Source organism: Gracilinanus agilis, chromosome 2 (genome assembly GCF_016433145.1).
Source record: "Gracilinanus agilis isolate LMUSP501 chromosome 2, AgileGrace, whole genome shotgun sequence".
Classification (NCBI taxonomy): Eukaryota; Metazoa; Chordata; class Mammalia; order Didelphimorphia; family Didelphidae; genus Gracilinanus; species Gracilinanus agilis.
In genome coordinates, this window is record NC_058131.1 from 643,934,658 (window position 1) to 643,951,406 (window position 16,749).

A 16,749-nucleotide genomic window follows, 5' to 3' on the forward strand; every position below is an offset into this window, starting at 1 on the left:
TACAAAATGCTTTGCATGCATTACACCATTTGAGCCATAGAAGGGTGGTGGTGGTAGATAGATTGAGGATTATTTTTTCCATTTTATAGAACAGGAAACTGAGTCTTGGATTTTTCTGAGATGACATATCTAGTAAGGGTCAGAGCCAGAATTAAAACATAGGTCTCCTGACCCCCCAAGGCCATAGCTCTTTCCATTTCCATTTCCATACCTCCCCCTCAAATCGATGATTCTGTTTATGCAGGGCACTTCTTGGAGAGAAAACTCCCTCCACCGGTGCAGGTTTCATTTGTAACTTATGGTTTCAGAGAGTTGCTTAGGGGTTCTGAATTTGACCATGGTCCTATTTTTAGTCTAAGACTGAGGCAAGACATGAACTCAGGTTCCTCTGACTCCAAGGCCAGCTTTCTATCCACTATGACATGCTGGTTGTAGTTAAATACATCAATATGGAAAGGTAGAAAGAACCTACTATGTTCTTTTTTTTGGCAAGCTAGAATTTTAATAACCATTCCTACAGCTCTAATATTACAATGATAACTTAGAGAGTGGTTTTGCATTTTAAAAATGTTTTGGAATTTTGAAAGATTGCTCTTTAAGAAATACCGATTCAGTGAGACAAAAATGAGGACGAGGCTATCTACAATGCAGGGAAGAACAGGCCTGCACATATGGTTGTGGGTGGTACTTTCCTAACAACAGAACCCAATAGCCCTGACAGTACATTTTGGGAAACTGTACCGTTTGAGTTGGTCTGTTCTGTTCTGGGAGGTGGGCTGGGGTGGGGTTCCAGCTGGTCCCATTTTCAGATCTGGATGTTTTTTTTTTCCTCATGTAAACAAAGAAAACCCTAAAATAGAAGGAATTACCCTGATTCCTGTTTGAAACCAAAGGCTATCTGTGGACACTTGGCAGTTCTACTCCAACAATGAGTTTTAAGTCTTCGATAAATAAAATAATCAAATGTCCAATCTAGAGATAATCCTGCTTTTATAGCTACCAATCAATAGGCATTAATTAAGCACTTACTTTGTGCCAAGTACCATGCTAGGTGCTAGAGACGCAAACATAAATTCCTGTTCAGTAAGAATTTTGCCAGGTCTCTAATGGATCTGTATAAGGACCCAGATAATATTTTGTTCAGTTGTTCTTTGGTTTATGTCTGATTCTTTTTGACTTACTTTGGAGTTTTCTTGGAAAAGATACCAGAGGGGTTTAGCATTTCTTTCTCTAGCTAATTTTACAGGTGAGGAAACTAAGGCAGACAGGGCTAAGTGACTTTCCTAGTAAGTGTCTAATAAAGCCAGATTTGAGCACAGATTTTTCCTGATTCTAGGTTAGGCACTCTATCCACTGTGCCACGTAGTTGCCCCATTATTAGCAATAAGAAGTTAGAGGCAAACTGAATAACCAGATCTAGGCTAAGTTGACATGAGTGCTTTCTAAATTCTTGTGTCTAAACTAATTGCTGATTAGTTTAGGACAAAAACTCATCATACATCATAGACTTTTCTGGAGCCTGAAGGGATTTTATAGGTCACTTAGCCCACTTCTCTTGCTTTGTCAATAAAGTGACTAAGACCCAGAGAGAGGAAGGGATTTGCTCAAGGTTACATAGTAATTAACAGAATTAGGACTGAGTTTTCTGTTTTGGTTTGTTTTTTTTTTCCCATGACAATATGGTGGCCATTTCCATCCTGGGGGCCAGGAGCTCCTTGGATCATCTTCTTGCTTGACCTAGCAATTCTAAGACAGAGAGAACAGGGGAGGCTGAGTCATCTTTGACCTAAATGAGCATTCCTCTCTCCATATTTGTAGTTTCCTGGCTGAGGATTATGGAGCAAGGTTAGCACCAGCTATATAACAATATAACCACTTTATCTACAAAGGCTAAAAGAAGGGATGGAGAGATTATTTTATAGAGCAATCTATCCTTTAGATAGAACAAGAGGCAAGAGAGGAGACAATGTGGGGTACGATGGAAAGAAAGCTATACGCCTGGGTTCAAATCCCAGCTCCTCCACTATGTGATTTTGAGCAAATCATTTAATCTTTCTTGGCCTCAGTTTCCCCATTTGTAAAATTAGAGGACTTAACTAAATGATTTCTAAGATCCTCTCATATGCTATATTTATGATTCTATGAGAAGAAATAAGAGTAATATCAACATAAATCAGATTCACTTTGGGGGCCATTGGATGTGAATTGTACCATCCTAAAAGTCAGTCCCACCTCTGCTGCTAAGGTCAATGTGTCATTTTGGGTGAGTTATCTCATTCCTCTGGACCTCAGACTCTTCTTCTGCAAAATGAAAGGTTAGACAAATTCTAAGTTTCCTTCCAGAACCTTCCAAGTTTCTGTGATTTACCTCGCCTGGATTCCTTTCAGGCTTTGACAGTGTGTCAGTCAATTAGTAGTGTAAGATTTAAATTAATATCAACAACTCCAAGTATTAATTTTATAAAGTTTATTAATAAGCACTTGAAGTAGAAGAAATTAAAAAAAGAAATAAAAGTTCAAAGCTTAATTTTCTAACTAAAGTAAGACCATGTGTGTAAATTCTCCTGCCTGCCTGAAAGCCAGCTTCAGCAGCTGCATTCAGAAAGAGAGAGAGACAGAGAGAGAGACAGAGAGAGAGAGAGAGAGAGAGAGAGAGAGAGAGAGAGACAGAGAGAGAGAGAGAGAGAGAGACAGACAGAGACAGAGACAGAGACAGAGACAGAGAGACAGACAGAGAGACAGACAGAGAGACAGACGGAGAGAGACAGAGAGAGACAGAGAGAGACAGAGAGACAGAGAGAGAGACAGAGAGACAGACGGAGAGAGACAGAGAGACAGAGAGAGACAGAGAGAGAGAGAGAGAGAGACAGAGAGACAGAGAGAGAGAGAGAGAGAGAGACAGAGAGACAGAGAGACAGAGAGAGACAGAGAGAGACAGAGAGAGAGAGAGACGGGGTCACACCAAAACTTTATCCTCCATATGTATGCATGCAGTGTTCACACTGAGTGTGAGCATACAAATGGGATGCTGGGTAAGAGAGTCCTGGGGAGCAAATTCTATCCACACAGTATGTATTGAACATCTACTGTGTCCTAAACCCTAGGAGCCATTGATAGTATCTCTGAAAGGTAGGGCAAAATTATGAGGTTTAGATACAGTTCCAGAGGACCAATAGTAAAGCATGCTATCTTCTAACAAAAAGATGAAGAATAAGAAATCTATTTTTCAGACAGAGCTAGTGGGAGAATCTGTTTTGCTTGACTGGATATTTGTTATGGAGGGTGGGGTTATTTGTTTTTATTTTTTCCAATGGGGGTTGGAGGAAAGAGAAGGAGAGAGCAGGTGGGGATAGGGTAACACATTCAAAAAGGGGGGAAAAAGAAAAATGAATGCATGAAAGAAAACAGAAGGGAGGGCAAAATAATAGACAAACAGAACACTTTTGAAAGTTATATGTCAAGGCAGCTAGGTGATGCAGTGGACAAAGAACCAGGCTTGGAGATGGTAGTCCTGGCTTCAAATTTGACCTCAACCACTTCTTACTTGTATGACCCTGGGCAGGTTACAACCCCAATTGCCTTGACCTTACCACTCTTTGGAGAGGATACTTAGAATTGATTCTAAGACAGAAAGTAAGGTTTGGTTTTTTTTTTAAGTTACATATTGAATTTCTTATATATTTTAAAAGAAAAATAAGTGGCGCTTCATAGAGGTTTATAGTTTCATATTCATGCCTTTTTCTGATCTGTATTTATATAAATGTCCACTTTACCTGGTATTTGTTAAATTCAAGAAAGAATTAGTTTAACAAAATTATGACAACAGCAAACTTTAGCTTTAGCAATCATTATTTCTGCCCCTTGGAAAATACCCCATGCTCCACCATCTTAAACATCTAGGAGCTCCAGTATTCTCTCTGCTCCCTTCCCATTAAAACCTGATTATCAAAACTCTTTCCATGAAAATAAATTTTATAATATCACCTCTCTCTCTGGCGTTTGATTTTAATTGAAAAAAAAAAAAAGGAATGATTCCCTAAGTGTGAGGATTCATGGAATTACAGAACCCCAAAGTCTTTTTCATGGGTCTTGTTCATATGGACAGGATTAGCTGCTTGGTATTTATTATTTCATTCTTCATCTGCATATAGCTTGTCTGGTGCTTTGCATCCTCTAGAGAATCTGTCCTGGATCAAAGCACTAAAGAGGCTATTCCATAATACTTGTTGATTTAAATTCTATGAGTTGAAATCTCATAATATGTAAATTCCACCTTGCCAGGGAGTTAGACACCTTTAGAAGCTACATTAACTGTCTCAGGTTGCTAGGAAACTGTTTAATGTACTGGTAAGATACCTTTGGAAGCTATGTTAACTGTCTTGGGTTGCTAGGATACTGCTTAATGTACTGAAATGATTATTTATTAATGGTAATGTCATGAGCTGAAACCATTAGTGCAGCTGCTACAAGTGCCTAACTTATTCCTAAGCACAGATTACTTTTTTTAAAAATGTATTCAATTTTTTAAAATGGAAGTATTCACCTACATCCAAAATGGCTTGAAGCTGTCTACCATCTCAATACAAGATAAGATATTTAAAGATAAACTAATGTTGAAAGGAAGCAGAAGGAATAGATGTCTTCAGGCACCTTAGTTTAGTGGAATGTAGTATCACCAGAACAATGAATCTGGCATGAAGTTTTCTTGCAGCTGAGGGAAAAGGAGAAGCACAGTTATATCATTTTTGCTTCATCTTCAGAGAGAAACATTTTTTTAAAGGTCGAATGGGTCTTTAGAACAAAGGACCCTGAGAAGCTAGCATAATGGATGATGTCCCAACCACAATTTTACAAAAACTGTAGAAATGCTGTTCAGCAACAAGGGATGCATTGATCACCCAGAAGAGCAGAGGGCAGGACATTAAATGATAATCTAGTGAAGATATTTTTTCAAGGAGCTGAGATAATGCAGTTTGAGTATTTGACTTTCTAATGGCCTGACAGAGATGGAACTGGGAAAATCCAGATGAGTGGATAAGATAGCATATCCATTAGATTCTTTTCCAAATATCAGGTATCTCAAATGAGCTCAGGACAGTGATGGGATCTCCTTCCATTCACAGCTTTTGCTAGAAGGGCAAAAAAACGTTTAGTATCTTAGGAGCACCAAGAAGCCACTATAAGGGCTCATGTCCCCGGTCAGCTGAGCCTGATGTTCACAACAACTTTGTCCTGACTGGTTCTTCAGCCTAAATCTCATAAACTTAAAGTATCTTTTATAGTTCCTATATATTTCTATATTCATATATATTCCTATATATAGTTCCTATATAACCAATATAGTATTTTTGCAAGACAATGAATCTGAACCATTCTAAAGGATTCTCATATGTCACGAGCCTAGACTGATTCCTTTTTCATTAAAAAAATTTTTTTAACCCTTACTTTATGTCTTAAAATTGATACCAAGTGTTGGTTCCAGGGCAAGAGAATGGTAAAGAGGGGCAGCTGGGTAGCTCAGTGGATTGAGAGCCAAGCCTAGAGATGAGAGGTCCTAGGTTCAAATCTGGCCTCAGACACTTCCCAGCTGTGTGACCCTGGGCAAGTCACTTGACCCCCATTGCCTACCCTTACCACTCTTCTGCCTTGGTACCAATACACAGTTTCGACTCCAAGATGGAAGGTAAAGGTTACTTAAAAATAAACAAACAAACAAACAAACAAATAAGTAAATAAAAAAGAGAGTGGTAAGGACTGAGCAAATGGATTTGAGTGACTTACCTGTATCACACAGCTAGGAAATATCTGAGGTTAGATTCGAACCCAGGATCTCTGAGTTCCCAGCTTGATCTCTATCCACTGAGGCACCAAGCTGCCCCTGGATTGACTTCTAATCTTTGAGATTTCCCAGAATGGGAAGGTTTGAACCTATGCAAAGAATGCTCAGCCCCAGCCTACTCCAACTAGCCTGCACATTACCGGTTATGGTCCATGTGGGATTTCTTGGCAAGCTCTGGCTGGAGAAAGTCCAGTAAATTATTGTAGACACAATCTTAATATATGTGCCATTTCTCCAGCCCCATCCAGGGGCAAGAACAATCATAGTCTATGGCTGGGAACATATCACACTGCTATTAGAAGCCTTCTTGCTGCAACAGGGAAATTCTTGTTTAAGATAAGGGGTCAGGAAGAAACATCAGAGGGCAGCGGGGTTCAAATCTAGCCTTAGACACTGCCTAGCTGTGTGACCCTGGGCAAGTCACTTAACCCCCATTGCCTAGCCCTTACTACTCTTTTGCCTGAAACCAATACAGTATTGATTCTAAGACAGAAAATAAGGACTTAAAAAAAGCATCATAGAGAAAAGTCAAAGAGAATGTGGATTGTAGAACTGAAAAGCCAGAGATAAAGAGTAGTTTCTGAAGCAAAAATAGAGTCTAAACCAAAGTAGACACAATCAAGGGGGAATGAAGAAAAGAAAATCCAGGGTCAGGCTGTTGAGTATTTATTGCCAAAGTAGACAGCAAGGGGTGGGGTGGGGGGAGTCTATGTTTAGCAGAGTTTTCTCTACTTGCTACACTCAATGTTCTATAAGCATATATCTGTTTTCCATATTTGGCCATGTGTCTCTGGGTCCATTTTCTCCTGCTTTCTCTGACTTTGACTCAGCTAGAGAACTCTCATTGCCTTCATATGGAGCTCCATCAAAAGAGTAATTTCTAAACAGCAATGGATGATAACTAAACCCACTACCCTTGATCAAAAACTCCAAGAAAATCTGTTTATCCCAAAGCATGCATGCAAAAAATGATTCTTGTCCAAGACAACACTTTTCAGGCTTGTAGAAAATCATTCATTCATTTATCATTCCCCAGTACTTATTCAATGCCTACTAAAGTCATGAAAATTTGTTGGGGCTGATGGTTTTCGGAATGGGTGTGTGGTCTAGCATTACTTTGAAAAGTACAGTCAGTCTCTAACTTACAAATGAATTATGTTCCCAGTTTGTCTAGAAATTCGTTGTTTGGAGCTCAGAGTATTTTTCTCTTAGAAGCAATGCTATAAATGATGGGAAAGCTCCCAGGCTAGCTCACCAAAGTCACCTGAAAAAAAGTTGTAGAAAATAATAGTGTTGCTGCTAAAATGAAACAGTAAAACAGTCCACAACAATTTTATTTGTATGTTATTTGACAAAAAAAAAGTAGGTTTGCTTACAAGAGGATGAAGAAGTAGGATTTTATGAAGAATCTGAGGGGAACTTCAGAACATTTTCAAAGGTTTTGATGAGCATCAGTTCTTCTGTTCAGCTTCTCTTCAAAATTTATCATTTTCTTGTCCTCAAAACAAATGTTTCACTAACATTTTATACCTGAGATATAGAAAGGACTTTTAAGGGAGTGGATCACAAGTGGGAAGAAAAGGAAGCAGATATTTTTCTTTAGGACAAGAGAAGTAGGAAGGGGGCTCAAGAAGTATGAGAAAAAATTACTTGCTAGATTTAACTGAATCCTGAGTCATAAAAAAAAAACAAAACAGGAGAAAAGGATTATCATATGTAGGTTATACAGAAGCCTCAAGGAAAAAGAAAGGGAGTGATGTCCTTCTGACAGAGAAGTGATGGATTAATTTGCAGAATGAGACACTCATGTTTGTGTGTGGCCAATAAGAGAATTTGTTTTGATTACATTCATTTTATTACCAGACTCTCTCTCCCCCACCCCCTACCTCTCTGTCTCTGTCTCTCTTTTTCTCTCTCTCTCTCCCTACCTACCTCCCTCTCTCTCTCTCTGTCTTTCTGTCTGTCTGTCTCTCTGTCTTTTCTTCAGCAGGGTTGGGGGGAGGTGGAAAGGAGAAATTAATAACTGCTTATTTAAAAATAAAACTTAATTTAAAAAAATTTAAGGATGAAGATGATATAAAGAGATCTTAGTTTAGATAGTCCTCTGCACTAGTCAATAAGTAGTTACTAGTTTTCAAGGCTTAGTTTCTACATATGGATGCAGGGTAGTATACATAGGGTTATTCAAAAGGTAAGTATTTATAACTTAGAGAATAGCTGTACCACAAAACACTAGAGAATCTCAGAATGAGATCATGGAATTTGTTCCAAAAATATATTATTATATTCATATCTGTATCATATTTGTACTAGGTGGCACAGTAAGTAGGTGACTGGACCTGGAGTCAGGAAGACCCAAGTTCAAATACAGCTTCAGACATTTATTAGTTACGTGACCTTAAGTCAGTCACAACTTCTGTCTAACTCAGTTTCCTCATTTGTAAAATGGGTATAATCATAGAACCTATCTCCCAGTGTTGTCAAGATCAAATGAAATTGTATTTATTTATTTTTAAACTCTTGCCTTCTTAAAATCAATACTAAGTATCTATTCCAAGGCAGAAGACCAGTAAGGGCTAGGCAATTCGGATTAAGTGACTTGCCCAAGGTCACACAGCTAGGAAGTGTCGGATGCCAGATTTAAACCGACAACCTTCCATCTTAGACCTAGTTCTCTATCCATGGAAACATCTCTCTGCCCTGAGATTTTATTTGTAAAATGCTTCACAAACTTTAAAGTACTATATAAATACTAGCTATCGTTATTATTTCTATAAGATGAGCACATTCAATAATCATTTTCTACCATCTTCTATAAGTGCTAGAAATGTTGAGTGTATGATGAAAAAGAGGGTAGAAACTGAAAATATAATAGGATAATGCATCGTAGCAAGAAAAAATGTGGCAAGTTGATGCATGAATAATGGAAAGAATTGATGTGATAATGATTATAACAGGCCTTTTGCATTCGAAGCATTTCATCTGTATAATGACATATCATTGGAGTATCACACTTATTCAGACTGATTGGAAATTTTCTTTCTTTTTTTCCCTAGGAGTCTTGCAAACAACAATCTCCAAACACTCCCCAAAGACATTTTCAAAGGCCTGGACTCTTTAACAAATGTGTAAGACGTCAGCAATTATTAATTTCCAAACAATACTGAGAAAATAGGTACCAGATGGTTTAGATAATTGTATTTAAATTGTACTACAGTGTTTAGTCTGACTCTTTTTAAAAGAATATCCCACAATATTATTGGTGCTCATTGCCATTAGTAATTCTGAATACAAACTCAAAAACATTTTTTTAATCTAGTACACCTAGGAGTTTGCCAATCTGTATACAGAGGAGGGAGGAAAACTGGCCTAAAATATAAAGAATTTTTTTTTCTTCATGAGTGATCCAGAAAAGTGATTATAGAAAAAACTTGGAGGATTCTGGGAAACTGATATCTTAATGATGAAAAGCTAGAGTTACTAGTTATTTGACCTAAAAATAGTTGGTGAGAAGGCAGAGAGAACAACCTTCTCATTGGATTAAAGAAAATCTTTAGGCTTTATCGTCAGGAATTTGACTTTAGTTCTAGGAAAGGAATTCTATCCTGGATTTTTTTTCCAATGAAAAGTCTTTAAAAAACAAAACAAAACTTTAGAATGAGAAGTTTTTGCACTTAAGAAGATGGAACTTAAAAACAAAACAGAACATAATAACAATCATCTGTAAGCCTGGAGTTGAATGACAATATAATACTCCATTATAGTAGAATACTTCATAATATATAATATAATACTTCATTATGTGTTTGATTTCTATAGTATAGAATATCATAATGATATAAGCAGAATAGTATCTGGGATCATAGTAATCCATTTGCAAATCTTATGAGCATATGATCTTCTGAGATTACTTAGAACTTTTAGATAATAAAATCAGTTTTTAATTCTCTTACGTATAGTGGTCAGGTGTTTCATTCTAGACTTCCTAATACTGTACCAGCAAGCCAGTGATGAGGCCCACATTAACCCCTTTCTACTATTCCTACTCCTAGGTCTGATTTAGTCCCAAATCATCTCTAGGATTTGAGTCCAAGCATATGGGCTATTTAACTATTGATCCCAATCAGGCTATCCCTGGACCATTCTTGAACCACAGAATTCTTAGAAGATTGGCTGGTTTTGGAGATGGTTGGAAACTGCTCCACATGCCTGGACCTGGGGGTCTAGATGAGTCTGAATATCCTATCCAACCCTGGAACAAATTCAAGAGAAAGTCTAAAATCAAGTTGACCTCCTGGAAATGCCTCAGAAATGAGTTAGTCCTCCTGGGGTCCTTATAATTTAGGCTTATATCTCTGGCTTGACTTAGTCTTGGGGGGCAGGGGAAGTTGCTGTAAATATTTGCTTCATTGTAGAACAATCACAATAAAGAGGTACCAGAGTACCTTATTTAGCATCTAAGGGCTAAGACATCAGGAAAACCGACCCAATCCTCTAGGAATCCTCTGCATCAGAACTGACCCAGAGTTAGCCTGTGATCAAAACTCCAAACCAATATATCTGGTTTTCATACTACCAGTTAAGAAATAATTTTTATGGAGGATCTATTTTGGAAGGAGCTCATCTGAACTTCTTTCTACTCTTCTACCATGTTGGCTCTGCCAGAAAGAATATTTAAAAGATCATACCATAATAATGAAGACAGCTGTGAATCCCATTCTAAGTTCAAAGGAAAGGTACTATTTTTTTTATATGCCTCAGCATTCCAAATGATTTGGAAATTGCCCGGTCATACAAAACAAAAAGTAAAGAAATGTAGTTTGAGGTCCAGGATCATATCTGAACCTGCAAATGGAACCCAGCCATATTCATCAGCAATGGAGTCATCAGAACATACATAGAATCATTCAGAGAGTCTAGAGGTCCAATTCTGCAGCCCATCTTGACCTGTCTCTGCCATCAAATTTATCTCTAGTTCTAGGATCATGGCATCATAGCTTGAGAGCTGGAAGAGAGCTTAGAAATCTGACCAAATAGGATTAGAAAGGCTAAAGGACTTGCCCAGAGTCCCATAGCTAGCAATTGTCATAAATTGGGATTCAAAATCAGACCTTCTTAACCCCAAGTCTAGCACTCTTTTCACTATACATACTGCTTGTCTCATTTTTCTCTTTTACATCCATTTTCTCCAGAGTCCCACAGCCTCATCTTGACTTCAGCCTCAACTCCACTCAGCTCTCCTCCCTCAGACATATATTTAGTGTGCAGAACATTGCCAAGGATGCTTTAAGGACCCACGACCTCATTATTGGGGGTATTCCCTCTCTAGCACCTCTTCATGTCTTCCTGAATGACTATTAATTTTTTTTCCTCTGGTGGTCAGCCACTTGCTGATGAACCTTTCCAAACTTAGCTTGGGTGGTCCTCAGAAAAGAGACATATAATCTGTTGCTGAATCTAGACTAAATATCTTGGAAGTTGGGTGGACCTTCCAGAGCTTGCCATCCAGTAGGTAGCCCTTAAGAACCTAAGATCATTACTCCTCAATGGGACATGGTCACAGAGGTCAAAGGAAGATTTCTTAACCTGGGGCTCATGAAAAATTTTTTTAATATTTTGAAAACTTCATTTCAATATAATTGATTTCCTTTGTATTCCTATGTATTTTATTTTTACACATTTAAAAACACTATTTCAAGGAGTCTAGTACCAGACTGCTAATAGGGTCCATGATTTTAAAAAAATGATTAGATTAAGAACCTTAGGTCCATGGGAGTAAAAAAATAAATAAGATGCATTCCCTGCCCCCTAGAAGCCTACAGTTGAGCAAGAGAGGTAAGGAATAAACACAAATAACTAGAATGTGAGGCAGTGCCTATGAGGATTACTGACAACTTGTTACAGGTACTGAAAGGAAGGAGAAATCACTTTCAGCCAGGCTAAACAGTTGAGGACTCATAAAAAAAGGTGGAATTTCAACTTAACTATAAAAGATAAGATTTTGATCATTGAAAATGGAGTTCTGAACCAAAAAGTGGTCCAGATACATGTGTGTATGTGTGTGTGGTTCTATTATTATTATATAGGTGAAAATAACCTGAGTTACACAATAACGCCTTAGTAATACAGTTGCGTGGAAGGAAATTCCCATTAGAAAACAGACATCCATCCACATCACCTCATGGCAGGAGGGGGACTAATTAAATGTGTGTGTCTATAAGACAAAAAGAGAGAGAGAATAGTAAATAATTCATGTAATGATGTGTTAGAATATTCATCTCATTCTCTAACAATATAATGGGGGGAACACCTTAAAGAGTCAAGGAGGAAGACTGTGTTCCCCAAAACTATGGCTTAGGGGGTTACATCTTTGCATCCTTCTGAGCCCAGAAGGAGAGAATCAAGCCCAAACAGACTGACTGAAATCCAAGTTAATTTTGATTATTTGTTAGTCTAAGGAATTTCTAGTAAGGAAACTCCCACTATTCTGTAGAACTGGTTAGCAACTTAAGAGTCAAGGAGAGTTGTTTGGGGGTGACGGGAGGATAAATATCTTGCCCAGAGTCAGTATGTATTAGATGGGGAGCTTGAATTCAGGTGTTCTTGTGTCCAAGGGCTCACATCTATTCACTGCTTCCCAGCCCAAGTGAAAGATCTAAACCAGAATAGAGAATGGCCCTGAACAAGTCCCTGGTGGAAATATAATTAATTCCCACAGAGATGGTGTCCTAGTACAGTAACAGCAGCTGAAGTTTGTTTTTCAGGGACTTAAGAGGGAATTCATTTAATTGTGACTGCAAACTGAAATGGTTAGTGGAATGGTTAGACACCACCAATGCAACAGTGGAAGAAATCTACTGTGAGAACCCGCCAGAATATAAGAAGCGCAAAATCCGCAGCCTCTCTTCGAAGGATTTTGATTGCATTATTACAGGTAATAAATTCAAAATCATCACACCTCATCAGATAAATAGCAAGGCTACATTTTTTTACATGTACAATGGTTGATTATTTTTCCCCATTGTGAAAGTTGAACAAACAAATTAATTCTTTAAAAACTGAGAATAATAATAATAATTGATGCTTCTATACAATTTTATGCTTATGAGGTGTTTTACCATTCATTTGATTCTCATTACAATTCTAGGAGTCAGGTAGTACAAATACTCATTTATAGATGAAGAAACTACAGCATAAAGATTTAAATGACTGGCTGAAGGTGGCACAGTTTGTCAATAGTAGAGTTGGGCCTCAAATTCTTTTCTCCTGAATCAAAGCCCAATAGTCTCCATTTCATTTAAGGATAAAATATGATCACTACTAAAATGTATTCCTTTAAAATAGATTAATAAATTCCCATTTGTATTTCTTTGTTATACAGAATTAATAATTAAGGGAAATGCTTTCTCCCAGGCCTTTTTAAAAAATATTTTTTTATATTTTTGCAGAATTTGCAGCATCTCAACTCCTGCCCTACCAATCTCTGTCCATAGACACTTTTACTTACATGAATGATGAGTATGTAGTTATTGCACAACCTTTTACTGGCAAATGTATTTTTCTTGAATGGGACCATGTAGAAAAAACCTTCAGGAATTATGACAATATTACAGGTATGTAAAGTTTTTTCCATATTTTGAGCCATGTATTTAGATGCCTAAGTCCAATCCAATTCAATTGAGGGCAATAAACATTTTTAAGCATTTGCTCTGTGCCAGACTCTATACTAAGAGTTGGGGATACAAAAGCAGAAATTAAAATAGTGATCTGCCATCAAGAAGCTTGCATTGCATTTTATTGTATGGAGGGAGAAATGGCTAAAACTCGAAAAGTATTGACTTGCAGATACTTATCAATATTTCTGGGGATTTCACTGGAATGTGCTTAAGTTCTCTTCCAAGGCCTCTCTCTTATCTCTCCTCTCAAGGAGTATCTAGTCTTGTCTGGCACCAGCCACCTATAAGAAGTAGCACACTACTCCCCAAATTCCTGTATAGCTTTGAATGCCTATTGGACTCTCTTAGGGGATCAGGGTAGTCCTTTGGGGGGCAAAGGCAGTAAGAGATCTGCCTTAAACTTGAACATTTCTCTGAACTTTTTCTCTCAGGTCCTTCTGTTGTTTTTTTTTTAAGGGAGTTGGCTTCATGGCCCTCTAACTTCTTCCTCTTCAGAATCTTTCAGTAAACTTTAGAAGAGTCCCAAGCAGTCTTGACTAGGTTTCTCCCCAAACTGTTAGACCTCTGCATCCTGTAATTTACTATTAAGCAATATTATTATTAATAATTTTTTTTATCCTGGGACTCCATTCTAGGAGCATAGGGCCATAACCAGTAGGCAATGGAACACACAGTCGCTCAGGGTCACCCAGCTGGGAAGTGTCTGAGCCCGGACTTGAACCTAGGACCTTTCGTCTCTAGGCCTGATCTTATTGTGAAGGCTTATAACTTGTCCCTATTGCAGATGATATTTGCTGATGGTTTTAAATATATACTGCTTATTATTTTGAGGAATGGCCCTTCTATTCCTATACTTTCTAGTGTTTTTAATAGGAATGGATGTTGTATTTTGTCAAAGACTTTTTCTGCATCTATTGAGATGATCATGTGATTTCTATTAGTCTGATAATTGATATGGTCAATTACGTGGATGGTTTTCCTAATGCTGAACCATCCTTGCATTCCTGGTATAAATCCCACCTGATCATGGTGGATGATCTTCTTAATTACTTGCTGGAGTCTCTTTGCTAGTATTTTATTTAAGATTTCTGTATCTATATTCATTAAGGAGATTGGACTGTAGTTTTATTTCTGTTTTTGGTCTTCCTGACTTGGGAATCAGTACCATATTTGTGTCATAAAAGGAATTTGGTAAGCTCTTTCTTTGCTTATTTGTCAGATAGTTTGTGTAGTATAGGGATTAGTTGTTCCTCAAATTAGACCTCTGTAGCTGTAGAGCATAGTCCATAAAGTGCTATATACAGAATTCTTAGAATTCTGCATACTGAGATTGAACCAAGAGGTCCAACTTAAGTTAAATTAAAAGGTCCTTCCCCACAAAAAGGTTGGAAATCTCTGCTATAGAGGAGACAAGACTAGTCCTTGAATGAATATCTTGCTATGAGTCCAGGCATCCTAAGGATGCCCACCTAGTTGACAATCCAAACTTATAGGCTAACTCTGAAGGTTAAAATCAACCAATAAATGAACAAATAAGTAGCAATGGGAAGATAGGCAGTCTTTGGAATATGGCCTTTAACCATTCTCGTTCTTCAAAATATAAAAGACTAAAACTCACATGTATCCATGTTTGTGCAAATCGGATATGATAGAAAGACTTGTTTGTTAACAAAATGGCCCCGTGTATGTAGGGTTGAGAGCTCTAGGTCCCCACTAGTATAGTGCTGTAGAAATAAACTGTGGAAAATACAACTAACAGTCACATCTTTTTGGTCACAGCTTTAGAGGCAACACTCATTTGTTTCTCTCTTGGTTCCAAAGATGGTACTAATCCTTTATTTATCTCTCCCCCAGGAACATCTACTGTAGTATGCAAGCCAATAGTCATTGAAACTCAGCTCTATGTTATCGTGGCCCAGCTGTTTGGAGGGTCCCACATTTATAAAAGAGACAGTTTTGCAAACAAATTCATAAAAATTCAGGATATTGAAATTCTCAAAATCCGGAAGCCAAATGACATTGAAACATTCAAGATTGAAAACAACTGGTATTTTGTGGTCGCTGACAGTTCAAAAGCCGGTTTCACTACCGTTTACAAGTGGAATGGAAATGGATTTTATTCCCATCAATCGCTACACCAGTGGTACAGAGATACTGATGTGGAATACCTGGAAATAGCCAGGACACCTCAAACGGCCAAAACACCTCACTTAATTCTATCCAGTAGTTCCCAACGTCCTGTAATCTACCAATGGAACAAAAGCACAAAATTATTTACTAATCAAACTGACATTCCTAACATGGAAGATGTGTATGCAGTAAAACATTTCACAGTCAAAGGGGATGTGTATATCTGCCTGACAAGATTCATTGGTGATTCCAAAGTAATGAAATGGGGAGGATCATCGTTTGTGGATGTACAAAGGATGCCATCCCGAGGATCCATGGTGTTTCAACCTCTTCAGATAAATAATTATCAATATGCAATTCTTGGAAGTGATTATTCTTTTACTCAAGTGTACAACTGGGATGCAGAGAAAGCAAAATTCGTGAAATTTCAGGAGTTAAATATCCAGGCACCAAGATCTTTCACTCATGTGGCTATTAATAAGCATAATTTTCTCTTTGCTTCCAGTTTTAAGGGACGTACACAGATCTACACACACGTCATAGTTGATTTAAGCGCATGACACATTCAACTCTGTGGCTGCAGTCAAAAACTTTCTACTGTTAAGTGGACAGGATGAGCTAAGTGCATGATGACTCTTCTAATCATACTTCCAAATGAATGCCTTTCAAAAGTCGAGATTGCTAGAGCCAAGCATTACCAGTATTTTCATCTTTAACTGTCAGGTCTAGTGGTGTTGGAAGTTACCTTTTACATGACAGATATAAATTGCTTAACTGGTCTTTGCCTTGACAATGTGTAAATATGTGTGCATTGGCATCTGTTATTATGAGAAGAAATATTAATATGTACTTTTCTGTTTATTTATTCATGTGTTCAGAAACAACTGCCAAATAAAATGTTTACATTTTCTCTTTCACATTCCAAATGTAATTATTTACAAGATTTATGGAGATCAAGGGTGTCTCTCACATAGCAATTGCTCAAAAAAAAATGTATTAAATGAATGAATGAAGTAATTTGTCAACGTACATGTTGAGGAAATATTCATAGCATAGGGCTATATTTTTATCTGGCATTAATATTGAATTCCAAGATAAAAATAG

The 16,749-nt window shown here is 37.6% G+C and overlaps 1 protein-coding gene across 3 annotated transcripts in view; it reads left to right on the top strand.

Moving 5' to 3' along the window:
- The window catches only part of LGI1 (leucine rich glioma inactivated 1), a 55,034-nt gene extending 38,505 nt beyond the window's left edge, over positions 1-16,529 (top strand). For 2 of the 3 annotated variants that reach the window (XM_044665694.1, XM_044665693.1), the window contains 4 exons: positions 8,896-8,967; positions 12,604-12,773; positions 13,288-13,452; positions 15,370-16,529. In XM_044665694.1, the coding sequence (XP_044521629.1) occupies positions 8,896-8,967; positions 12,604-12,773; positions 13,288-13,452; positions 15,370-16,205 (1,243 nt within the window). In that variant the 3' untranslated portion in view covers positions 16,206-16,529. The remainder of the gene's footprint in view (positions 1-8,895; positions 8,968-12,603; positions 12,774-13,287; positions 13,453-15,369) is intronic. The other variant, XM_044665695.1, reaches the window with a different exon arrangement.
- The last annotated feature ends 220 nt before the right edge of the window (positions 16,530-16,749 follow it).